Here is a 26,888-nt window from a genome sequence, read left to right as displayed (position 1 = left end):
AAGTCTAGCATGCAACTCCTCTTTATTCTACTATCACCAGCAGTGCCTCAGTCTCAGTGTATTTGCAGTTGTTTAAGAGCTATCATACTATAGCAAATGGGACTGGAGACCCTAAGCACCATCATACAGCCAGAGATTATCCTGTTGCGAGGAATTTACAGCCCTAAATGGGTAAAACAAAGGGTGGGAGGGGAAGCTGAGGCACAGCCAGATCTGTGGATTTCGAGCAAGTCCATGGCAGAGCCAGAAGCCTTACTGTGGCTGGTCTCGTCTTGGACACAGAGCTTTCCTCTCCATCCTCCAGTGCTCTCAAGGTGAAAGTCCTTGTTATTCAACTTCAGACCCCTTTTCACAGGTTGGCTGTTTCATGGTTAACAGGTCCAATAGGGTTCATCTTGGCATGGAAAGGGTACAACCCTGTCTTGCCAACAGGACTGAAAAGGGAATGCTTTGTGTTGCAGGACACAATGCAGCCAGCACCTTTGGGAGGCTTTTTGCTTGAGTAAAGGTTTATTGCTTGCTTACTTGGTGTTTCTCTTTAAAGAACCGAAGTGTTGGTGCCCGCAATGTCAAGCCCTGGAAGGTTAAATCAAAATTAACTTGTTGTCACAAGAACATGTTATATTCCTTTTCTTTGCTCTTCACGTTACAGAAATAATATATTAGCACTGCAAAGGCTCAGGCAGAGGGGAACAGCGCTGATCCTGTGGTTGAATTATGAAGTCAAGCTATAAAAGCCCTAATCTAAACTGTGGGATAATGAGATGTGAGAGGATTTTCTGAGGTCCACTGCTGATCACATCGTGTTTGTTTAGTAAGATGGGAGTGTTTTCACTGAGATAAAAGCATAGATTTCATTGAGAGAAGTTTCAAAACTGACCTTCAATACTTTAAGCTACAGTGATTTAATGGGACATGGACAAGCATTTCTTAAGCCATTCTGAGGTTTTGTGCTCTACCTAAGCTATATGTGGGTATAACATTGACATGTCTTTCTTTGCCAATGTTATACAACGGAATTTGAGAAGTGTTTTTTCCTTGTATTTTCTTTTTCAACAGTGCGGTCAAAAAAATCTCTAATTCAGAGGATGAAACCCTGCACCTCTGAACTCAATGTCTGTGTTGACACAACTCTCAAAGAAGGATCTGTGGAGAAACTCAGGGCTCGACGAGCTCCCAGATCCATCCACCTTTCACCCCCACAAAGACCACACAGGCGAATGATGGCAGTGTAGAAATACCTGCAGTCACCCATGGACAGCCAGTCCAGGTGTGCCTCACCATCTGTGAAGTTTTTAGGCAGACCGAGGCTCACTGCATCACGTGCTCTGAGAGTTGGTTTTCCCTTGTTCCTGGGGCCTGTAATTGCCGGTTTCTTGTTGCTGTGGGCTGTGGGTCAGGACTTGAGGGAGACCTTGTGGTACGCTAAGGAGAAGGCTTAGATGTATCCTGAATGTCATGGTTAGGGTTAGATTAGCTTGCTTTTTCAAAGAGAGATTCAAGTTATACTTGAAAGATTCATCTTGCCTAACTGAAATAATTTCTCACCCTAAAATTGGTGTCTAAGATGCATAAGTTTCCCTTGCAAGGTGTTGATTTCTCTCAGCTGAAGGAGCCACGCTCATACTTAGATGCTCATGTCTAAACGTATAAACATGTAAGCTAGATAAGAAGCCAGACCTAGGGGACTTTCAGGAAGAAAGAATTGCACGGAGACTATTTCCCATGTGGTCAATGGAGACATTCTCTGAACTGGTTTTGTAAGACTCCATTGTAATTTGGTTGATGAAAATATAGTAATGCAAAACCATGGCCTTCTGAGGATGGCACTAGGCATCAAGGCTGGGTTTTCCAGTGAGATCTAGAAGAGAGGTTCACCCCTCTTTGACTGAAATTTCCTGACACCAGGTAGCTATCATTGAAACCTTGCCAGACTCACCGTTAGATCTCCAATCTAGCGGATGATGTGAAAGAAAAAATATATGGGCCATATAGCAGTGGTTCTGATTCTTTGCCTCAATCATTATGTGGCCTCTATGTTTTGTGTAGTACGTCAATACTTAGAGTTGTTCAATTTTAGGGTTTTTTTTTTTAAATATTTTTCAAGTCTCTGAGATAAAATTTAAATTTTTCCAGTTTTATCTAAAAAAACCCATCTATTTTGATTTCACATGCAAACTTGTGTTTTCATTTTGTGTTTAAAGGAACTTTTTAATCTTTCTTTGTTTCCTTTGTCATTCTTTTTTTCATTGAAAGTAATAGTAAAAGTAATACAAAGATAGCAGTCCCACACATATTATTTGAAATTAGATACAACTGATGATTTTAAAATACTTATTCTGTTAAAAAAATCAGAAAATTGAATATTGATGTGAAATTTTTCAATTTGCTAAATGGTCCTATGAGCATGAATAATTAGGAACTGTCATTTCCTATGGCTTTGTCTTTTGTGACTGATTGATGTTGAAGATATTGAAAGCTCTGAAAGAAGCTTTTCCTTCAGCTTAAGGACTTGAGGATGGAAGGGGTTTTGCTATCGAAAGATGTTTCTAAGACATCTCCTCTAACCTTTTTAAGTGAAGATGGTGAGTGAACTAAAAAATGCTAGGATACATGAAGGCAGGTGTAAAGGAACACATCCATGGTGCAACTGCATAAGTCTTGCTTCCACAAGAAACCCAGTAAAAAGTCTAATTTTCAACAAAAAGAAAAAATATCTATTAAAAATACCCTAAGCTTCAAGTTACCTATTTTAAAGTAACAGAGCTCATCATATCCTAAAAATAAGAATGCCTGGGTTTTTGAAGGACTGACATGCCATCCCTGACCTGCATGTGCTCCTGACCCCAGCACTGTCCTTCCTCCTGTTTTACAAAGCTCAAATTACATGTTGTGTTAGAACTAGGTATGACTACACCCCAAAATGAGGTGACTTTTCATCTGAAGAAGTCTCAGAAGACGTGGTTTTCAGCCTGTTCCCAGCCACAGAGAGAGCAGCAGACCTAGCCATATGTCTGTCTTGACCCCAGGGATATCAGAGGGAAACCTCACAGTGGGTTAGAGGCATGCAGGTTCACTTCTGTATTCCTGAATCTCCAGGACTCCCAAACAGAAATCATCTGTATCAGGGAGTGTGTATATGAACTGCAGCCAAAGGGAATGGAGGTTCTTTGCTGCAAACCTTTATTTTATTCACCTAACGTCTCTTTACTCTCATCAGCTTGCACTGAGGATGTTAACTACAGTTTCCCTCCCGTCACTGAGGCAGGCTAATTCAATGACAAATTTTAAGTAGACTGGGCTATTGCAGCAATGCATTGAGTTGATTGGTGGAAACTGCAGACAGCTCCTTCTGTTGCCACCACATTTATGCAAAAGTTGAGCAGCATTAAATGATTCTATTCTCCATTTTGTAAACTGATACCATTCTTAGTTTTTCTGCAAAATATTGCCAAAACTACCTTAAGTGTGTCTATTAACGGAATGTATACATGACGTCATGTGTTTGTAATACCTGAAATAAAGTATGCATACATATATATATATATTTTTACATTGCAAGGTAATAGATGGTAGATGCACGATGGGATTCTGCTGTCTTTGGTGTACAGACCACTGAAATAGTGAAGCTATCTCTTTCTTTTCTCCTGCTGCCCCAATCCCTTTGGTCACCATCACCCCCCTGCAATCCAGTGATCTAAAAACAGGGACTGGCAGTGACAAAGCATCAGAGGAAGGCTAAAATCCGTGTGGCATGTGACATAGAGAAAAGGTCACATTGCCCTGCATCAGCCCTCTCTTAAGTCAAGTTAATTAATGGTTCTTTTTTTTTCTAATTCAACTGGATGGGCCTCCAGGCAAAGTGCTATTTGTAACCGCACCGCATTCTGGAGTCACCCAGCCTGACACTGGCTATGCCCCTGCATGTCCCCATGTCTTCAGGCCAGGAGGCGTCAGCTCAGCCCTCCACTCACTTTTCAGGTGTGCGTATTGCTCCCAAGTCACCTGGCAAAGGGTGATAATGAGCCTGATCTTGGTGACTTTCCATCGGAAATCCAAACATTAGCATGAGCACGATGGAGAAAAGCAGACAGGAGATGCAAAGAAAGTCTCAAATGAGAGGCCACAACAATTTCAGTCTTCTCTGTTGAGGATGCACAATGGACTCCTGTCCACAGCAGCAAAAGAGCCACAGGTGGAGCATCTAAGGAGGGAGGGAGATTGAAACACAGGACCAAGATGTGTCCCTCGTCCTCGTGAGGGCAGCTCTCAGGCTGGGCAGCAGTGTCCGCCTCTTTCATCTGCTCTGCCTCCACCTTGGCTGGGAGATGTGTTCCTGCCCTGTCCCTTGTGTGCTTGTGCACAGAGGTATGTTGGCTGAGGTGGTGTTCATGACACTGGACCTGCTTGGGGTCCTGCCGAGAGGGCTGACCTCATGGTCCTGTTGTTCTTGCTCTCTGTGGGTGCATTTACACACAGCCTCAGCCCGTGCTTCTGACTCCTCCTGGCATTGATGTCTGCTGTGGATCAGCCCTGTCTGTCTCTGAGCCTGTGCTCAGAACAAATGTTTCTGTGCACACCATGCCGTATGGTTAAAAGAAACAGCAGGAGGTTTTACTGAGGTTCACAGTTCTCATCCAAGGCAAGCGCAGACAACAGATTGTTCTCTTCAAAAACCGCTGGTGGCAGAGTCCTGGTGGTGTAGCCACTCCTCACCTCATCCTACTCTTGCTCCTGTATTTGCTCAGCGTGTCTGTGAGACAGATTTCCACAGCTAGTTTGTTTTTATGAGGCTTTATGCACACACATTTCACCCAGTGTTTCTCAGAGAGCATCTTGATGAGAGGGATGCCCATGCCTGCTGAGATGAGGAGGGGGCTTACTTGACAGCATTGTGCATCAGACTATTTCCCACGGTTACATGAGGCCATAACCTCACTGAACTCAAAGATTACGACTGACTATTGAAGACCAGAGTTGGGTCCAGCTGCATCAACCCAGAGAGACATTAGCTGAGTACAGACAGGAAATTATTCCCAGGTTTACTCCTGTGGTGACTCCAATCCTCCCAAACCCATCCTCCCTTATTAATTAAGGTGCAGTGGGTAGGCATGTCTCTCTTCAGCTGCTGTCAATCTATTGCTCATTTCCAGCAGGGAGATAACAGCTAGGAGGTGACTAGATTGTCCCTTCCTTCTCTTCCACTCAGGTTTGAAGCCTGCTTTTGCAACAAACAGAAGGCACACCGCAACAACTGTTTCCTGCCTCACTAATAACGGTTTTAATAATCACCTCAAATTGTTTTTCTCCACTTAGAACATTTTTCTAGCGCAAAAAAAGTCAGCTCCAGCCTTGTAAACTGCTAAGTGAACAGTAATAGTTTGTTTGCAACAAGTACACAACAAATTAAAAAGATCTAAGTGTGAAAAAATTCACCAACCTCCAACAATGTCGGGAGAAGGCCAAATATTTCAAACAACGTCTGCTTGATCTTTACCTCTGGGTGTGAACTCTTCTCTTGAAGGGGCCCAGAATTAATACTGGCTGCAGGTTTCCCTGTTCATTTCCTTAGGCTCGAGATACCTCTCTAACTGACGTGGCCTGTGCCCTCTGTTAAATTTTGCAGGTAAATTTGTGGTCACAGCAGCACTCTCCAGGGGCAGACGTTAACGTGGATAGGGGCTATGCCCATGCTAAAATAAATAAAGTGGTGCCAGGCCACAGACATGGAAACACAATCCTCTGCTCTGCGAAAACGGTTACAACAGCCCCTGGCATGCTTTTGTCCTGGGCCAATTAAAGCTCTCCCAAACAATTCTTGGGTGCAGTTTGGGAGTTAACGTGTGCCAAGGAACATTCTCAGCTGGTCTGTTGGATGAATCTATCCTGTTTGGAAAGCTGAGATAGTTTAATAGATGAATGCAGCCAGACCATGTCAGTTGGCCTCGGTGTCTGGAAATACTCCTGGGCACATTTAATTTACTAGTGAAGATGTAGCCAGAATGTCTCTTCAGGACCATCCATTACTTATATATCTGTGTTGAAGTCGATGTTTTTTGCACTAGTCTGATTGTATCCCACTGCCTCTGGTTTTAAAGCTCTCATTTTTTCTTTTGGCTGCTGTAGCTGATCTGGGATGTGATCTGCTGTCTTCATAAATCTGCGCTGTGTCGGTTTACTCCGTCTTCAAAGATGCTCAGATTCCAAGACCTGCTGGGTTTTTTTTTTTTCCCACTCTGAGGTGATTAAGCAACCCTGATTATAGCCAATTAAAAGGCATCCTTTCTCTTTTGCAGCCTATGTGTTGAATATTTTAAACAGTTTTTTGTTCTTTTCTGCCTTTTTGGGTTCTCTCTTACATGTTTAGATAGTCAGCACAGTCATTGCTGACTCCATAAGAGTATGGATAGTTGGTTAGGAAAAACCTGCTGGTGGCTACCTCATTTTTAGCTCTACCAATGCCTCACATGCTCCTGAGCTGCTTGAAGTGGGCTATGTCTCATAAGAACAGTGGGGAGCACGCTGGTACTGCTCTGCACGATGTGGCTGCAAAGATCTCAAACCTTCTGACTACCTTTGTGCTGGGAAATTACAAAGCACCAGAGCCAGTTTTATGGCCCTGGGGCCAACTCTCGGTGTGGCCACATGCATAATTATTAAAATCCCTTATCGTCCAGACCAGATTGGTTGCATCCAAACTGGGATGGTCACAAATCATGCTAACCCTCAGACAGCTCCTAGACACTGTTTCGGTCAGTGTTAGTTGACCTAGACAAAAAAACATGCCAAGCATTGTTCTAGGAATGTAAAATATGTGTGACTGAGTACCAGGGCTAAGGCATAAGCCTTCACAAGTGTAGACATGGCCTCAGTGTACCTCTTTTTAAGGCTGATGAAAAATGTCTGTGTCCCACTGTGCCCCAGAAGATAGAGTTAAGCCTGAAAAATGTATGGTTAAAGCTTCTGAGAGTTTTCAGCATGGGCAGCATGTTTAACATGCCATCCCTACCCCAACCCCAGATGAAGAAATGTCTCCGTGGCAGTTCAGACGTTTATTCTGTTTGTATTTTTCTGTCCTCTGTGAAAGAAAGAAATCCAACTCACCAAAATCTCAGACTTTGTTTTTCCTGGCTGCAATGTTCATAGCTAGGTTCTGAGAAGTTCTGTCCCTCTTCAGTCCCTATTATTGGCATCACTAATGTTGAGAGTGATTCCCCATTCCTATGGGAGAGGTTTGGTATTTGGGAGTAGAAGGACTCTGAAAGGTTACAGGTCCCCTCAAATCCTTCCTATTGATCTCTCAGATATGGAATAAAAGCAAGAGCATTAACAAAAAAAACCCACCCACACCCCGAGGAAGCAAAGGAAAGGGCTGAGTGATGCTTTCCTGTTCTTACAGTGATTTCTGTTGGTTAGGACAGGGAGGAGACAGATTTGGGGAGTACAGGAGGTACTTGGACAGTCTTCAGAATAGTAGTTTTCATTGATGCTACTTACTCAAATTTTATGTAAGGGTAGAACCAGTACTATTCTGGTTCACAACGTATTCTATGCAGAGATTTCTTGCATAAAGTGGAGTGTCTTTACACTTCTTGTAAGCCTCTTTTCACTAGTTATTAAGTGGACAGAATAGGTATCTCAGTTTTAGTGTTTATTCCCAAAATTCCTGTGTATAGCTTGGGATTACCTGGAAAAATATTAACCATCTGGGCTTGAATTATATGAAGAATCTGATTATTAAACCAGATTGTAGCTGTCAGGTCCTTGGAAACCTTTCTTCCAGCAGCGAGAGAAAGTGAAGTGCCGCGCTGGATTTGAAGGCTGGACCTGGTGTATGTACGCCCTCAGCTCCCCGTAGGGCTTAGTTCCTAAATAGTAAACCTCCCTTTCTCTTCCTGCTCTTTTTCAACTCTAAGCCATCTGAGGAGTATCTCACTGTCAGCTTTTTCGGAGCATAGCAAAGAGGAGTCCTATCTCCATAGACCTCTGGCCGTAACACTTTCCAGGCAGATAATCTTAGGCCATTCTTGCTCCAGACCAACACTGTCAGTTTGCACAGATCAGCAGAATGATCACTAAATGGTCATGTAAACACCGTTTCGGTTAAACACGGGGTGCTGATCTCCCCTGATCATCCTGTTCAGTACCAAGATGGCTGGTAATGCCTGGAGTTAGAATGTGGTTGTGGTGCCTCAGAGGTGCGGTGCAGGCTTTGATGATACAGATCTGATCAATGTCCATATGCCCCTTAGATGCCTGCTGGATGCTTGTGCAAAGGTCAGGCGTCTTTAGTGCTCTCCCAGAAGGTTTTTAATGGAGTGCGCTGCTAGCTTTTATCCTTTCTTATAATTTTATGAGGCAGAATCCCCCCTCCCCCAGGCAAGCAGCCAGCCTGCCACTAGCTATTCGCTTTAAAATTATGATGAAGCTTGAAATAAAACACAGCCATGGACTGAACCCACTCACCCTCAGTCCAAAGGTATTAAGGCTGCTGGTTGATAGAGACAATATCTAGTTCTTGGAAATGTTTTGCTTCTAGCACCCTGGATGATTAGGACGAGAGGACTAGGCGAAAAAGATAATGATTCCGTATTTGCTGTGGAAATGGCAAGTGCAATTAGAATTGCCAACTGAGTTGTGATCAAAATTCTGATTAATTACTTACTGCTATTTCACAGAGAAGAAATTAGTGCGTATCTAATTGGCATTACTGAAATGTATGCTGTGCCTCACTTGCATAAATTAAATGTAAAGAACAAATCTACTGTGTGTGTATGAGAGAGAGAGAAAGAGAGGGAGCAAAAGTGAATGTATGATACTGGGCAAGATCCTCAGGTGATGTAAATCAGGACTGCTCCGGTGAAGTCCCTGGATGGTGAGGCTCGGACTCGGGATGCTAAAAGAGGTACTTTGATTTGGGTGTTTACTGAGGGTCTGTGCTATATAAAAAAAGGAGTTCAAACTAGAGGATCACAGCAGCCTTTCTTCTAGTCTTATCGAATCTCACTCTATCAAAACCAGTCACAGCAGTATCAAATCCTATTTTCAGCTCGTGATTCCATGGCACCAACCCCCACCATACCATCAGAGACTTCCTATCGTATGATTTTTGTTTGCTTATTTATTTCAATTTCAGCTCTGCACATGCTCTAGGCACATATACAATAATGGCAATTACACATTGTGCAAAGTACATCAATAATTTTAGTATGAAAGAGAAGAAAATGCAGAGCTATGATTCCAGTGCTTTAATCGGCAGGACCACATTATGTCAATGAAGTGGGGACACGGAGGACTGATTAGATAAATTCCCCCTTGCAGTTCCAGGACCCAGCACTGAAGTGCCCACCATGTTCTGAAAATGAAATGTATGCATTAAAAATGTATCTGCATTTATTTTCCCCTCTGGTGTCTTCCTGGTTTTTCTAACAAACAGAACCTTATGGAAAAGAAAAGAAAAACCATCCCTAGATGGGAACTTTGGCAGTGCATTTGCTCTTTATGAAGAAGCCAGCTTGGTACCTTGGCAGAGAGGGCTGTCGATGTCAGTGGGGATTAGAAGAGCCTCTTCCTCCCTACTGCCCCTCAATTAACTTTTATTCTCCAAGCAGAAATAGGAGAAGGGTTGCAGAAGTGGTGAAGCAAACAGACCCTCTCATTTTGCTAATCTGTGGAATTTATTGTTACCTTGAAAGAGGTTATTTTCCTAAGTAGAGGCCTAATTTCTGCTTGCGTACTGTAGGTGTAGCTGTACTGAATTTAAAGGGTCACTCCAATACCCCCCAAATTTACAATGAAATCAAGCAGCTAAATTAATTGCCTTGCAGCACGTTGCCGTTATCCTTGCCTTTCCTTGCCTTTTGCCTGTCCTCATTACAGTGGCGTGGAAGTGTATGTTCTAACCATAAAATATTCTTTTTTCTTTCTTATTCTTTTCATAATGAACTGGTGTCCCACCTCTTAAACAATATTTCACTTCTGCCCACTTGAGTCTGAAAGGGCACAGCCATCACCAGTCAGCCATAATGTTCTTTATTTTCCTCTCTTCCTATCTCTGCCTCTCTTATCTCCATGATCTTCTTTTTGCTGTCTCCCTCCCCCTCCAGACGGCTTTATTAAATTCAGATCTCTACTTCTGAGGTCTCTGTGTCTGAGCTGCCATTCCATGTAAGCCACCGAGAGCAAAAGCAAAAAAAAAAGTCAAGATTCCCTGATGTTCCTCCTCCCCTCAATGTCCTTGGCAGCACAGGAATCCTTTCCACAGCACATCCTTCTGGTTGGGTATTCAGGTTACAGACTGCAGTGCTGCCAGAATTATTAACCCTTTTTGGACCTCAGGGAAGCATAATGTGCAAGAAAATGTGAATTCATTTTCGACAACCGACAACATGTGCTTGACATAACGTACCACCCTTTTGGGCAGGATTTGGGTTGGAAAGTGAGATCTCTGCTGAAAGCTCTTCCCCAGGGAAATTATACATAAACAGAATTCCTGTGGCTTTCATGGAGAGTGGTTATAGCCCAGATGTCTTGATGAGGCAACACAAATTCAGAACTGGGTTGGACCAATTTTCTACCTGCTGGATTAGTCTTAGTACTTAGTATTTAGTACTTAGCACTCAGTACTTAGTGTACTCTGACTCTGGAATGAGCCTTTCCAGGCTAGTGGGATACAAACATGACCTATAAGGCTTCAGCCTGGTATCTATCTCCTACAATTGCCAGGTGAGGATGTGAAAACTGAGCAAACCCTGCCAGACGGGCTCTTTGTAGGCTCTTCGAACTGGCTTGGCTCTTCATGGCACTCTGGGAGCTGAGAGATGCTCTCTGATGGCCCAAACCAGCAGAAAGGCCCATGCAGGTTCCTGCTGAGAGCCTGCCAGCTAAGCTTTTTGATTGGTATGCCCCAGAAATGAAATATATTCTGATATTGTTGGTGTCAAGGAATAAACAAGTGAAAATCATGCTTGTGCTCATCTTATGTCTCTGTCTGGCAATGCTGGTGTTATACCAAAAAAACAGACTCAAAATAGTCCATACTGGCAATTCTTTTCATAAAAGTTGAATAATATAGACTATTATGTGTGAAGGGCATCCTTTAAATACCGGCAGGATGCCTGAGCTAAGCAGCCTTTGGGAATCCTATATTGCTCTGCCTATCTTAACTCTGTTTCAGTGCGCTTTTTTTCACCGGTGCTAAAGCACTAAAAAGTCTCAAAGAAACAAATCTGCTTAATGCACCTGTCTGCTTTCCTGTGCACAGCTAGTGTATTCCCACATGATAGCTTTGAATGAAATTTTGTAGCAATTGAATATTTGTATTCAATATTCAGGGCAATGATAAATAAATACACAGTACCCCAACACTAAGAGTCTCAAAAATGTTATTGACTGTCATGTTTTAGGGCTTGAGCATAAGGTGTAGCACCCTCGATAATATTTTTTTGTTTTTTCCACAACGATCTGGAGGATGAAATCTTTGTGCCATGTAGGAATGCAGCTTCATAATTTTATTCTCAGATAGGGTCAAAACATCAGCTGTTTTACATTGGCCTAAGCATCAAGCTGTCATCAAACAGACCACCTGAGGAAGTGGCCTGCTGGGAATGCATTTTAACCATGCAAACAGAGACATCCAAACCTTTGCAAGCTCAACCACCAGAAATTACAGGGAAAAGCAGAGAACAAATGGGCTTCGGTTTTAGTCCCTTCAAGCACCATACGATGGGCCGTTACTTCTCTTTTCTGTTTCCCATTGCAGGCTAGGATGTTTTCAGACTAAACAAGTCCCTGTAACCTGAAACCCGGCCATCATTTATGGAAGTACCCTGTGCAGCATGGTTAATAAATAAAAAGTTAAGAAAAATAAAAAGACAACCTTTCCACTATTAACAAAGGACTCTTCAAAGCTATTCTTTTGCTCTGGGCTTTTACAATAATAAGCTGAAAAAATACATTAGAGAGCAGACTCCTTTCTAGCCACTTCATATTTCATTTTGCCTCTCACTTGTCTATTTATTTTCACGTCTTTCCTGATTACTTCTCAATTGTAGAAAGACAACATTAGGCACAATGAGTTTTAAATATACTCCCTGGCCAAAATAACTCCAAGGGCTGTCTGAAATTTCAAACGGCTCACTAGTAAGTCTGGAATAAAATGCAAAGGGAGTGATGCCTACTAGTTTGAGCAGGACAGTCAGGACTGGGTGGGTGTTTGCAGTGCTCCACCCACGTAGTTACTCTTTCCTGCATGGGCACCATACCACACAACCAGGATCTGTGTGACTCTGAGTTCATTCAGGTTTATATGAAGATGAAGAACACTATCATCTGGTAAAGTACAAGAGATGCTCCAGCTCCAGCTCCAAACCTACTCTTTCCCTGTTGGAGCTGTCCAGAAGACTTTGATGGGACAAGGAACAGGCCTTGGACTGCCTAAAACAAGCACACATGGGTATAACAACTATTTGCAAAAGTAAGCGTCTCAAAGCTTCTTCAAACTGTCTTGCAAGTGTGTGAAGTTATGTATGAAAGTGTCATTAGGATCATAGATCTTCTTCAAGTCATTTTCAACCCTGGCAGCTTCTCTGGACATACTCTAAACTGGGAGTTTTGTCCTGGTAAACATATAAAAGCCTAAAATGTAAATATACTATGATTTGTGATAAAGCCCTCAGAAGCCTGATCTAACTTGTAGTTAGCCTTGCTCTGAGCAAGAGGTTGAAATAAATGACATCCAGAAATCTCTTCTGACCTATTTTTTCCTAAGATTCGATGTAGGCATGGTATTTTAGGACTATGCCTACAGACACATTTGATTTTCTTGTAAGTGGCGTTTGAAACCAGTCTCCTTCTATCCCTGCACCCGTGTTGGTTCCAGAGGTTAGAAATTAGTTTTTTAGGTGCTCGTTGTGTTTGCTCAGATCTCTCTTTTGCAATACATTCTCTATTTCTGTGCTTTCCAACGTATTTTGCTCAGTGCCCGCTCTGTTTCCTATGATGTGAGCTGTACTGCTCAGGAGCAGACAGAGCCATGGTCTGCAGGGTGACTGCACCAGGCACAGGTAGGAGTATCTGGATCCAGTGGCTTAGCCATCATTGCTACAAAAGCCAAATCCAGAGTTTGATCTTTTTCAGGACCTTTCTCAAAAATCTGTTTGCAGCCTGTTTAGATCTCTGTCAGGGATAGGGGAACTTTCTTTCTTATTTTCTACATTAACATGGCAGTGGCTTCATCTCCCTTCTTTGTGTCTTTCCCCTCGTTCATAACTGGAGAAGACGGTTACTTTAGAGGGGTGTACATGTCCTGGTTTCGGCTGGGATAGAGTTAATTTTCTTCTTAGTAGCTGGTACAGTGCTGTGTTTTGGATTTAGTGTGAGAATATTGTTGGTAACACGCTGATGTTTTAGTTGTTGCTAAGTAGCGCTTATCTTAAGCCAAGGACTTTTCAGTTTCCCATGCTCTGCCAGCCATCAGGTGTGCAAGAAGCTGGGAGGGAGCAGAGCCGGGGCAGCTGACCCGAACTAGCCAAAGGGGTATTCCATACCATGGAACGTCATGCCCAGTATATAAACAGGGGGGGAGTTGGCCGGGAGGTGTGGATCGCTGCTCAGGCACCAGTCAGCGGGTGGTGAGCAATTGCATTGTGCATCACTTGTCTTTTCTTGGGTGTTATTTCTTTTTTGTTGTTGTTGTTATATTCCTTTTCTTTACAATTATTATTATTATTATTATTATTATTATTATTTAGCAGTGTATTTTATTTTACTTCAGTTATTAAACTGTTCTTATCTCAACCCACAAGTTTTACTTTCTTTCATTTCCTCCTCCTCACCCCACTGGGAGTGGGGAGGGGGAAGCGGCTGCGTGGTGCTGAGTTGCTGGCTGGGGTTAAACCACGACAGTACAGAGCTATCGTTTCCCACTTATTTCAGAATAGGAACACCTCTTACCCTAGCTGTTCTGTAAGCCTTGTTAGCTACATTATTAGGAGTGGGGCTCATTTCACCTAACTTCAGCTGTCCAAATACAGGCCTTCAGCCCAAACTAGCTGTCTAGGTTTCCCATATAGCCAGCAGAGACAGATACCTCCAGAAGTGATACAATCCATCCAAGGGAAAGCAGGAATGAATGACCCTCTAAAAGCCTCTCCTCCCTCTCTCTCTCTCCCTAATGATTATTGTCTAGATGAACAGCTTAGACTAGACAATTAGCTTTGACTAGATGCTTAACATTTAGGCAGCTAAAATTAATGTGATGAATCCCATTCTATGTGCTCAGATAATGACTCTAGCCTTTGTATCTCAAATTTTAGCTCTTCAATATGTTTTCATAGGTGTTCAGATTCTGTGCTATGCTTTCAGATTAATTTCAACTTCTAAGGCTTAAAATACTTGCCTCTCATTACTGTTCATTGTCATAAATATGTCATGGCATAATATAGCTGTCTGTACCTGTAATGAAATCCTTCTGCTTTAAGATTCAACTCCATAGCCCATACAGGACTAATATTGCTGAAAATCATCCCAATAATGTCACAGGGACTCTCGTGCTTGCGAATATTTCTGTCATGAGCACAGGCTCTAGGACTGCACCTTCAGCCAAGGCAGGTACAAATAAGATTTTAACATTTTTTTTAATTTACCTGGGTGAAGAAAGAAAGAAAGAAAGAATGAAAGTGAAGACAAGGCTGCTGATAAAAAGATATTGGAGGCAGGATGGGCAGCGAGCTCAAGAACTCACTTCACCCATCCGTTTGCTCCAAAGTGGTATCTATAATTACAATGCTCCCGAAAGAAATTGATATAACCTGCTAAAAAACCTCTTCAGTTGTGTTAGTTCCACCAAGTTCCTAATCAGTTGATTTCAAGGCCTTGCTATTTTTTTTTTTTACTAGAAAGTTGTTTTTCTAATTTCTAACCTAAATCTCCCTGGTTAAAAAACTAATACTTTTTTTGTTCTCTCTGCATTGAACATGGGAAACCAACCTTCCTTCCTTCCTAATCTTTTTTGTGAAGCTTCTATAAACTGATTATACCCTTTAATATACTAATTGAAATGTCTGCAGTCTTTCTGGGCTGAACTTGGGATATTTGAAACATGTTTGTTTAAATGGTATATCTGGGGAAAAAAAGGCTTTTCAATAAAATAGTTCTACAGAAAAATTTTATATGGTCCAAAAATATTATGATTTCTCAGGTAAAGCTGAAAGCTTAGTAAAATTTTGCTATCTAGTCAAATATTTCTTTTGTTAATGAGCAAAACAAGGGAAAACAATTTTAGGGCAAATGCTGAGCTCTGTTTTGTCCTCTCCTTCATCTATGTCTTATAAAAATAATTGTCATTTTTAACCTTAATTCTAACCTAAATACTTCCGAAATCTGCAGGTATTTGGCTTTTTCCTTCTGGCCCACTTCTAATGGAAAATCATTCGGTCTCTTTGTGAGTCTGTTCCCAGGACCAAAGAACAGTTCTCATTGGGAAGAAATGATGATAATAATAATAGTAAAGCGGAGTTCCCTGCAAATTTTATTTTGAGGTAGTTCATTTTATCCCCTAACTTTATTTTTGCAAAAGAAAAAGATGATTTGTCTTTGCAGTGACTGCAGGCCAAGGAGGGAAAGAGAAGCTGAGAACCTTCCCGTCCATAACAAAACCTGGCAGCGATGGTCTTAATAGAGTTCAAGTTTATTTGACTAATTCTTTCACCACTTGTCAGAGAACATACTTTTGTTTGTGGTAACAAAACAAGCTCTTTCCTCCCCCATTTCTCCAGTGAGTAGCACAAGCACTTGTGTGGAGCACACATTACCGCTAACTGTTATGATGTTTGCTGTCAAACTCATTTATTTATGCAACCGCTGTGGAAAGGCCTGGGGCCCATAAGCAACCCTGAAAGATTTCAGAGCCCTGGTGTGGGGTCATGAAAGGGAAAGTGAGGGGGAGGGCGAAGCCTCCACTGGTTATGAGAAAGGAACTGACACAGGAAATGGTCACATATGGCACAGATTTATTGTGTCCGGGACTTCCCATTCAAAACTCATTATATCCACAGCTCAGAGCAGTGCATGGCACGGCCACATTCATTTTTAGGTCTGGCATCCGATGAAATTGCTGTTCTGCTTTCGTGTGGCGGTGGTAGTTTTATCATTCCTTGGTCAGAGAGATGACGACTGGAACCGCGTCGGCAAAGGCTCTGCCATTCGCTGCCCCTCGCCTTTATGTTGAGCCCCGGGTATCAGTTTGATTAAAGCTTCGGTCAACGGGGTTGCTGGTCAGGAGGAGAGAAAAATCCTTCTGGGCTTTAAATAGACCTAAAGGAAACCAGGATTATCTTAAGGGGAAACATAATGGGAAAAGCTTTAGTAGTGACACGAGAAACAAATTGATACTTGCAGAACAGCATGTTTTTTCGAAGGTGAAATAATTTGGACCAGAAGACGTTTGTCTTTGCATTTTTCTCTTTTAATCGTCTTTCCTGGGAGACAGGATCCCTGTCACACCCAGCTATAGGCTCTTTGAATGATGGTTAATGACTTCAAGAGGTTTGTGGGAATAGTTTGTTTGTATTACCTGCTTCATGAGAGCATTTAAAAGCTCCAGTCAGGGCCCTCAGTCCTATTTTGCTAGCTGCTGTACAAAAAGCCATTATTTCCACCCCTTAGCTGTGTAAGCCCTCCTTTGAGAGGGCTCAAGATATATTCTCCTGGCTAGGTTATTCTCCTCCCTAGCTTTTTGCAGTTTTGTGAGACAGGTTTGATATTTTCTCTCAAATACAAAGACCAAAGATGATCTCTCTGACTCAAGAGGTTCCTGACCTGTAAATCACTGAAAGATTGAGGAGCTTTTTGGGTGAACATTGCTATATGCATGCTTTGTTCCCATACTTTTTCTGGATGACTCTTTTTGATCACTGTTGGAGAGCATCCTAGCCTCAGTGGGCTTCTGGTCTCTCTTGTTAAGACTTTACTTATGCACTTATGCTTTAAGGTCAAGAATGAGCTATTCCTGTAGTCTCTGGGAACTGGAAAACTGCAATTTTTTGTTCATAACTTGGAAAGATATACTATCATCTGTAACATATGTGCCTTACCTCTTAGGCATGGGGGAGCTCTGAAGGGTTGGTGCTAGCATAAAAATATATAACCATGTGAAAGATGCAAATAATGCTTGATTTCACAGTGAATAAATACTAGCAATGTGTGTGGCCACATCAATGCATGCAAACAATGAATGCAAGAACAAATATTTCACGTACTACACCTGGTTTTATATGGATTTGTATGTGAAAGGGAAGGGTCAATGCAGATCCTGTGATGCATAATAAGAGTGAGCTTATACTACAGGCTTTCCTTCAGTGGAAGCACTAATAACTGTCTTTTCTCTACCTGGGCACCTACTGTTATAAAACTTGTAAGAACATAGTATCTTTGAGTCCACAAATGTGACTGAAATTAGCCAGGGGGTTCAAAGTTTTTTATGGAGGAATGATAAACAGGAAAGCATAAAAACCCACAGTGTGGTGTTATGAGATTCATTTCCTTCGAAAATCATTTTCTTTAAAAGAAAGAATTAACAGCCTAAAGCAATCACTCAATTTTTATTTACATGGTCCTTGCTATGAGTATATATTTTTGTGTGTGTATCACACACATATGTACACAGATACACGAGCAAACACACATGCCACCATGCATTCCTATGCGTGTGTTCCCAACACACACCTTGTGAGAGAGCTGCCACAAATAAATTACTTGACATTGCATATCTGTGGGTTTATCCCCCATGGGAGCACTGCTAAACTCAATTGAGTGATATCCCTAATTTACAGTCAGTGCGATTTCTAAAAACGATGGGGGATGCCTTGTTTCAGCACCTGCTGAAGCTGATGGGCTTGTTTTCACTTACCTGCATAAAGATTTACAAGATCAGCATCTGCAGAGCCATTGCTTTCAAAGGACGAGTGTGTAGGCATGAGGACCCTCTGCCAGGGATTAGACAGGAGAATTGGGGTCGAAATTATTTACGGGGAACATCTGAACTCAAGAAACATAGAAAACCTTTTGTATAGAAAAAACGGCTGACCTCAGAATAATTTACCTTCGCTAGATTTCTAAGGTCCCATTGCTGGGCCCTTTTTTTTTATTCCACATTTGAATGTCAGTAGGTCAAAAGGAACGGTTAATACTGATGAATATTTCCCTCTCAGCAAAGATATGTGCTGGCCAGCCCAAGGCCAATGAATCGCAATTTCTAAACAGTGTCCCATTTATCTCTCCCCTCCCCCTTCCTCCCCTACTCGCTTTTATATTTTTGTAACTATAATTGTAGTTAAATTAGAAATAACTGACGGCCAAACCCAGTCGGATGGAAAGAAAATTGCGGGAGATTTATTTTATTTTGATAAAAAACTGACATTGCCTTTTGTTTTTGTCAAAAAAAGACTATATTTTTCCTTGTACCATGAATTGTGAAATCCATCACGAAATGGGTAAAAATTATTGAAGGAAATGGTGGTGTTAACCTGAAGGGGAAAATCATTAATGCTGATGTATTTCATTCAATTTTAAATGTAGAATTTATTTTATTTTATTTTATTTATTTGGCGTTGGGGAACTAGGGAAAAGGCAGGAGACTTGCAAAGGACTCTATGTGCCTTTAAGTCAAAACATCTATTTTAAAAATACTCTTCCCTCCTTCCCTCCTGCTCCATTTTTCTAAATAAAGGATATGAGATGTTGTTGTTGTTGGTGGTTTTTTTCCTAAGCAAAGAGGACCCCCTCGGCGCATTTTTCTTTTCAAATGTGAAATGAGGTGGAAAATCCTCATTTCACGACAGGAAGGACAAATATTGACACAAAGTTAATATTTGTCAGGAGCCCTAGAAGCAACCTGAGTGCTAAAATCTCATATAGATATGTATGTTTGTGTGTCTATGTGTGTGTGTGCGCGCGCGTGTATATAATTAAATAACAAACTTGACTTGATGATAGGGGAATCTACAGAAAGCAAAGTCTGCTCTCTGAGGCTGAGGGAATAGCTGCAGAGGGTGAACACACACACGCTCTCCACGTATTATTTCTCTCTCTTGCACGGAGCAGGACACACACACACGGCGTGTGTGCCCACACGTGCACCCAACGCACACATGCCCTCTTCCTCTGCTCGGGTGCACGCAGCTCCTGGTGTGACGTTCAGCCTCACCCATGCACGCATTGCTGCAGGTATGAACATCTTCATCTTTCCCACCCATTTGTAAGGTCTCCAGTTGACTCACACATGCCAGGTTTGTCTTTCTTTTTCCCCATTTTTTTCCTCTGTTTCGCACACATGTGTGTGTGCAAACGCGTACACACATACAAATATAACCTGTTTAATCTAATTTCACCCATTGCAGGGGGATGCTTCTGGAATTTATCACCGTTATTGTTCATCGCCAATGTAAATAGCACATGTCAGCTCAATATTCAGTGGTCACTCAGTATTTATTAAGTCCTGTCCACTCTGGCCTTTTTTAGAGGAAAGCCCCGGGGCAGATTAGCTGCTGGCCCTGACACGCCGCGTCGCTTATCTATTCGCATTGATTATGAGAGTCAGCTGTGGCCAGGACTCACTTTTTCCTTCTCCTCTCAGACCCCTCTTACAAGCACCCCTGCTTGGATTTTCATGAGGAAATAATCAGATTAGGGCTTCAGCGGCGAGTTCATATGGAGTTCTCTTTCTCCAATGTGCTACTAACTGAATAAACGTGTTTTGTGGTAAATTGTAAATGACATTATGATTACTAAGGCCAGCATGGGTTTCATTTAAAAGTGATCGAAATTGCAGGCTGCAGAAATTGTGACTGGCAGATAAGGCCATTTGGAAGGAGACAAGCAACGATGTCTGTGCGTGCATGGGCGTGCGTGCGTGCGTGCGTGTGTGTGCAGGAAACCAAGCAAACCCACTTTGCAAGGCAGGCAGGGCAAAGGAAAGTCCTGGGAAATCACAAAATATCAGCAAATCCCATTTGTAGACAAGAGAAATGTCACCGGGGGGAGATGGGGGGTTTCCGGGAGAGCAGACGATGAGATCTGTCAGCCTTTGTGGGCTGGCTGCCTGCTGCAGGGTGCATCCTCCCAGCGCTCCAGGACAACACCGAATGTCTCCGAGTGCAGCATTTCCACTTCTGCTTCTGAATGGAGTTGCCTCTCTCTCTCCCTTTGCCCCCAGCACATGCCGATAGCAAAATACTTACACTGATAAAGCAAAAAAAAAGGGAAAGGCAAGAAAGAGGGAAAGAAAATGGTAAGCTGGTGTCTAAAAATAGGGGCTTTTGCACAGATCCTATCTCACTTGGACGTCCTCCCTGAACAGAGCTTGGCATTTATGTAATTTCATTGCTTTGCTCAGTGACGTGCAGAGTGAGAGCTCATTCTGGGAAATGCTCACAGACCACGATCTGCACACGAGGAATCCCCTTGAAATAAATAATAAGTAAGTGTCCAGAGGATCCAGGCATCAAGATGTAACTATAAGCAGAGCCCAGAATGATTTCTCATAGTTTGTTTCTTTTCCATGGAGACTGTTATTTTCTTCTCGCAGTGAGTTTCACATAATGTTTCCTTGATAAGGGGAATGCCCTTTTATTCCTCCAAAAGTTTGTGACTCTCAAGGATGTTGCTGTCCCCTTCTTTCTATCATTAGCGCCAGGCACTGCTGATCTGCATGCACGTTCCCAAAGCTGCTGAATGAGGAGCACAGAGGTAGTTTAGACATTGGCCATGCTTTGCCTAACAACATGTTCGTGAGCACAGCTAACTATTGAAGGAGCAGGCTTGGTGAGGGAAGGAGGATTATAGCTGGCTACAGCAGCAAATTCCTCCTTTGATTTTATTTTGAAGAGAGGAAGGAAAAACAGAAACACACATCTTTTCCTAAGATGCTCCAGGCAGAAATGTTTATGGTTTTGGTGCCCATATCTGAACTCATTTACTTTTATTCTCTCTTTATAATCAGTGATGATCTCATCATTACAGCCTAAGGCACAGTTTCTCTCATCTTAAAGCAGAGACCTATATTTGGTCAGATGGAACATACCCTAACTCAGAAGACTGTATGGATTACATCTCTTCTGTATAGAGCCTTCCATAAAAGGATCCTCTTGACTTGTCTCCACAGACACTTGGGATGGGATTTGGTGGCAAATTCTGACATAGATGGCAGTGTCTTAGCTCCTGTTATATTCAGTGAAAGAATAGCTAAAGTGTTATCTAAAGCGGCTTTTGCACCCCCATGGATCATGTGTTATATCTACAGATGTTGTAGCTACCCAAAGAAGTCCAGGTGACATTATGTACTTGTGTTTAAGTAAGTGACAGGATCCTACCTCTAGTCAGTAAAGTTAGACGATAGTAAAGGGTGATCCAGCTGACAAAACAGGTATTTTAGGGTGAGCTTCATTGCTTTCTAAACTGCTTTGTCTGTATTGATGGCTGGGGAATTGGGGGTGTTTCAGTTACCATAAATGTGTGCCTAGTGTAATTTCAGGTGCTGTGGGGTGTCCCACCAGGCCTCCAGCTGCCACCCTTGAAGGGCACAGGTCTTCTGTAGACCCTGTGTCACAGTCTCAGATGCCTCAGGGCATCCCACGTGATACTGGATGCCTGCCTGTGGGCAAAAGATTTAAACTCCAGTTCTCCACTGACTGCAATGGGAGCTTAGATAGTTGGAGCATATGTAAGGGTCTCCGCTATTTCTAGGTGTCTGAATCTGGTGCTTTCTTCCAGCTCTAAAACTCAGTGAGGCGGTTCACTGCTGGAATAGATTAATGATGTTCTCGTTCTTTCTAGTTTTTTTGTTTGAGATACAATTCCTGTGAGTGCGATGAAACGGCTTCATGTAGAGTTAAATTATCTTTCCAAAGAATTGCAGTCATGCCCTGATTTGTTACCCTGCTACAGGCTTAGAACCAGGAGAATGTAGAAGACACAAGGACATAGGGACGTAGTGCTGGGTCAGACTAAAGGTCCATCTAGAGTGCCTGCTCTTTCAACAGTGACCATAATTTGATATCTAGAAAGAACAAGGTAAGTGTATGTGATGCTTCTTTGTCATTCGTTAGCAGTCTTCAACCATTTTCAGCTCAAGGACATCTTGAGGTAGATGTGGTTTCTATCTATTTAATATCCCTTAGTGTCCAGGCTTCTCTTAAAACCATGTAAAATTTTAGCACCAACAAAAGTGGCTTTGAGCACTGAATGGGAAAATAAGCAGCTATACCACAAAATGTTGAGATGATGTCTGAAACAACTCTTTTTTTTTTTTTTTTCTTTCCTCTTCTCCCTCTATTCTCTTCCAGGAATTTACAGAGATGACAGCAAGTGCATCTTCAAGCCCTCAGTACAGGGCTACTTCTGCAAACAGGCAGATCACGCACTTGTCATCCTGGAAAACTTGGACCCGAGTATGGTGAGCCAGAGACTGTTTCCGGTGGTAGCAATGACTGGCAGCTTTATGGATACCTTCAGTGATGTGACTTCGCATACATTGTGCTATCCTGCAAAGCATCGTTCTACTTTCTTTTCTGTGTTGCCATCCACCAAACTCACTACGATTTGCTTCCCAGACCTAGCACCTCTGACTTTCAGACTCTACCTCCTCAGTGGCCAAAATGCAACCAGACTGCCCCTAGCTATATTCTACGATGAACCACTCAGCCTTCGTGTTTCTGTTCAAGGGAAATATGTCCCTCCAACTCCATCTTCGTTTTCACTGAATGAAGGGGCAGGAGCCAATTACTTTAGCTTTGAGGACAATCTTCTCTATGTTCTCCTCCATGAGAAGGAACCTGTAGAAATAGTTGCCGGCCTTTCCCTTCTTGTGGCTTTCACTGTAACTGAGGCTGTTGGGGAAGAGGGTGAGGCAAGTATAACACATCGATTGGCTGATTTCTTGAAGGTTCGTCATGATCAAGTCAGAGTAATCCATCATGTGCTGGGAGGTGAAAGCATGTTGAAGGTAATCTCGACCAATGCTAGCAAAAAGAAATATCACTGCCCTAACATGGCATTTTGCACAGCCTTTCATAGCAGGTATGGCTCACAGAAAGTGGGGAGCGGACCAGTGAGCATGCGAGCTCTGCAGCCATCTGATGCAGCTGGTCCATCAAGAGTGCTCATCATTGAACTTAGTGATCCACCAGGCCATCTAAGAAATGAGCTGACAAGTGACAGCTTAAAGAGTTTGGCCAGAACAATTATCAATTCTCATCAGACTGGAGACCTTCAGAGAGGCCTTGGCTTGCCAGTTGATACCTTAATGGTGACTCAGTCTGCCTTACTGTTTCCAGCAGAAGCTAACAATAGGTAAGTATCAGATGCGGTATCAGCAGATACTGATTTAAGTGTAGAGAGGCAATTTAACCACTTGATCTGCCTATTAAGATAGGGAGTAAGTTAGTTCTCCATTGACTGAAATATGACTAACCATGCTGAAACACATTATAACGTTTCCATGACAGAGCTATGCCCAAGTATTAGCTGGACTCCTGAGTGTCAATTATCATCTTATTCTGTTGGTGCTCATGAATCTCTGTAGTGCAGAGATGTCCATGATGCTTTAAACCAGCAATAGAGTTCCTGGAAGTCTGCCTTGAAACTATAAGGTATTAGGTAAAGTCAATGTTTCTAAAGAAGTTCAGACTATAATAGCTCTTAAATTTTAAACAATTAAATCTATGAATATTTATAAACTGTTGTAGCACAAGAGATGCGTTATTAAAGACGGGTTGTTACCTTAACTAACTTGTAGGTCTAAACCTTGATTCATATACATTTAAAATTTAAGGCCAGAAAAGACTGTTTAATCCTATACTTCCATCTTCTGCATGATACAGGCCACTGCTGTACACTTTGATACCTCAGCATTGACCTTCCTTTTTGGCTAAAATTCTAGAAAACCATCTGGTCTTGACGATACAAGAGCTGGACACATGCAATGCTACCTGAAAGTGTGCCCAGATGTTGGATGCTGTCCCTGTTTTTACCGCCAGAAGTACTTGCCCACTTTCTCTTGCCAGCCTCTCTCTCCAGCTTCCCATGAGAGTTTCTTGTTCTTTCCTTCACTCTTACATCAGCGAGTTTCTGGGCATTGACTCTTCCTCCTCCTCCAGATACCTCCAGAGTAATCAAATCACTTAGCTGTCTGCTTTTTAATAAGTTGAAAGGTTTGAGTTCTGGTGAGTGTTTCTTTTCTTTCTGTCTCTGTTTTCTGAATCCTTTTTGAAGTGTACACATCTGAAAAGCCAACAGTTTTCCTTCATGGTGGATTCCCCAACATGAGACGCTTTTAAGATTCAGCTGGACAGGGTGCTGGGCCATCTTGTCTAGACTGTGCTTTTGCCAAGAAAGGCTGGACCAGATGATCCTTGAGGTCCCTGCCAACCTGGCATTCTATGATTCTATGATATCAGTGCCATATGCAAAAGTGGTATTAAATCCCGTTTTCTGCTGGCAGAATTCAATGAACCCATTAGCCCATTTTTCCACAGAAATAGGAGACCTCACAGTCATCTGTTTGCTCACTGCAATCTCTAATTCCTTTTCAGTTCTAGCTTTCCAGGACCCAATCCACTTTTAGTTTGTTTGCCCAGATCCTACACACCACATGATCTAGGTGCCCATGTTTGACTTTTCTCTCCATAATTTATCAGCCCACAAATCCTTCCATGCATTTTATCAGCACTGGCTTTATATTTGTTTCTCGATGCAGATATAACGTCAGGCCTGCAGCTGATTTTGACAGAACAACACAGGACACTCCTTTACTTTATAATAATTTCCCAATAGGAGCTACCTTTTGAGCTCTCTCAGTTCTTGGTCAGTTTTGTGCATACTAATTTTTTATTGATATTCTGTACCAAGACTCAGTTTTCAAAGGTCATTTTTTTTCCTCTCCTCCACAGCAACAAACAACCCTTTCTGTCCCTCCTTCCTCTGTCCCCGTCTTGCTCTTTTCAGCCTCTTGCAGCCACTATTTGCATGGCCCAGATGGCAGCCCTTATCTGCTGAGAAGGCTGTGAGGAACAGGGCTGGGAAGGGAGCAGACAGCAGTGTATTTCAGCCTCAGATCCTGAATCTGTATTAAAAGCATATGGGAAATATGAAAAAGGTAATATCCCATCTGTTTTTAATAGAGGACATGGGATTTGATGTTTGGCAACCTTCTTGTGTACTCTCTTGATATTGCATAATGTTATTTTTTTATGTTGTGCACTACTGAGCCTTACCCAAGTATAAGCATATTCCATCTATGCAAGGAAGAAATTGGATTTGTCTAAGACTTACTTTCTCTAATTAATACCATATCCTCTAACATTTACCACTGACCCCTGTACCATCCTGATGGCTGTTGGCTGCTAGTGATACAAACTACTATTCACACGCTTAACTTTTCTACTAGGCACTGTGTGGCTTACGGTAGTGAAGCACCCACAGTAAGGACGCTGATCTGTGACCATAGGGATCTTTGGGTTTTTTGTTATTTGGTTTTGGTTTGTTGGTTGTGGGTTTTTTTTTTTTGAAGTGGTGTTATATTAAGCACAGTGGGAAATTATTATTTGCAAGATCAAATCTTAAATCAGGGCCAAACTCTCACGATATACAATATTTTTTATCAACAGAACTAACATCACTGTTGTCAGTAGGGGTATTTGTGTTACAATGTAGGGTGCTACAAAATGGGACAGCAAAAAATCTTGTAGGAAGTTTTACAGCCTGTGATAGGAAATATTATCCTGTCTTTATGCCATCCCAAGAGATGCCGTAGCCTGCAGATTGTGACAGGTACGAGACCTCTCATTCAGTGTGTCCATCATTGACAATCAGAACAAGAGGAGCAACAATACCTACACTGTGGGAAAGGAACAAGGTATAGATTTTTTAGAATAAGTTCACCAGAACCCTATCAAATGCCTATAGGTTCCTGAATACGTTAGTGTTACATCATGGAGGGGGGGAAGCAGAGACCACCTAAAGGAAAAGACTCCCCTCTTTAGTGTGCCAGGGAAGAAACCTCGTGCCTGCCTTTTTTAAGGTACAAGTGACATCTTCTCCACACTGGGGACTGCTCTCCCAGCTGGGGTTTGTCTTCCCATCTGTGCATGCCCTGTGAAACTAGTCCAAGCAGCAAGGATCAGGAGAGGTCCCTAGGAAGGAGACTGCTTTATTATAGGGACAAGAGCAGTGCTAGCTTAAAGCCATAGATTCACTGTCTCAGCAGGGGAAGACCTGGGATGTATATTGAAGAGAATACTAACATTACCAGATCATAGGACCAGCTCAGAGCTCATCCACCCTTAGCTGTTTGGGCTCCTCTGCAGTGTTATTTATTGCTCCCCATCAGTCATAGCTTTTCTGGAATTACTCATGGCTGACATTTCTGATGCAATAAGGCCACAGATAACTTGTGAAATGAAATCAGGGTTTTCCTGTTGGGACATGTAGTATCCCCACTGTCTATCTGTCTCTCTTTAGGCAGTACATGCTAGCACAGGCAAGGATAATGGGGCTGGGATTACAAGTCAGGCTAAGTATTCCAGTGTATTTTTCTGTGGAAGGAAAAGAGAAATATTTTCACCTCTGAGTCATGCAAAATCCAATCAGGCTGTCAGATATACACAGAACCTGAACTCCTGCCGGGCCAGTCTCCCTGCTGTTTCAGACTAGTGGCTCCTCTAGCATCAAGACAACAATAAAAAGATCTTTGATCAGCAGAGACTGGGTGTTCGTTTTTGCAGCCGAGGACAGTGAGGCTGAAGGGAACCTTGGAAACCTTGCTGTGGTCAGGTAGCTAGGCAGTAAGTCCATATATCACATTGCCAAGCCTTTAAAAAAATGACGTGTCTGTT

The 26,888-nt window shown here is 42.4% G+C and overlaps 1 protein-coding gene across 1 annotated transcript in view; it reads left to right on the top strand.

The window, feature by feature from the left end:
• Positions 1-26,888, top strand: part of PKHD1 (PKHD1 ciliary IPT domain containing fibrocystin/polyductin) — a 262,741-nt gene that overhangs the window by 210,285 nt on the left and 25,568 nt on the right. The window contains 1 exon segment of the mRNA XM_050894040.1: positions 22,341-23,346. Coding sequence (XP_050749997.1) covers positions 22,341-23,346 — 1,006 coding nt within the window.

The sequence above is a fragment of the Gymnogyps californianus genome, chromosome 3, assembly GCF_018139145.2.
Source record: "Gymnogyps californianus isolate 813 chromosome 3, ASM1813914v2, whole genome shotgun sequence".
Lineage (NCBI taxonomy): Eukaryota > Metazoa > Chordata > Aves > Accipitriformes > Cathartidae > Gymnogyps > Gymnogyps californianus.
The sequence above is the reverse complement of the archived record's forward strand: the minus strand, read 5'-3'. Positions and strand labels throughout refer to the sequence as shown.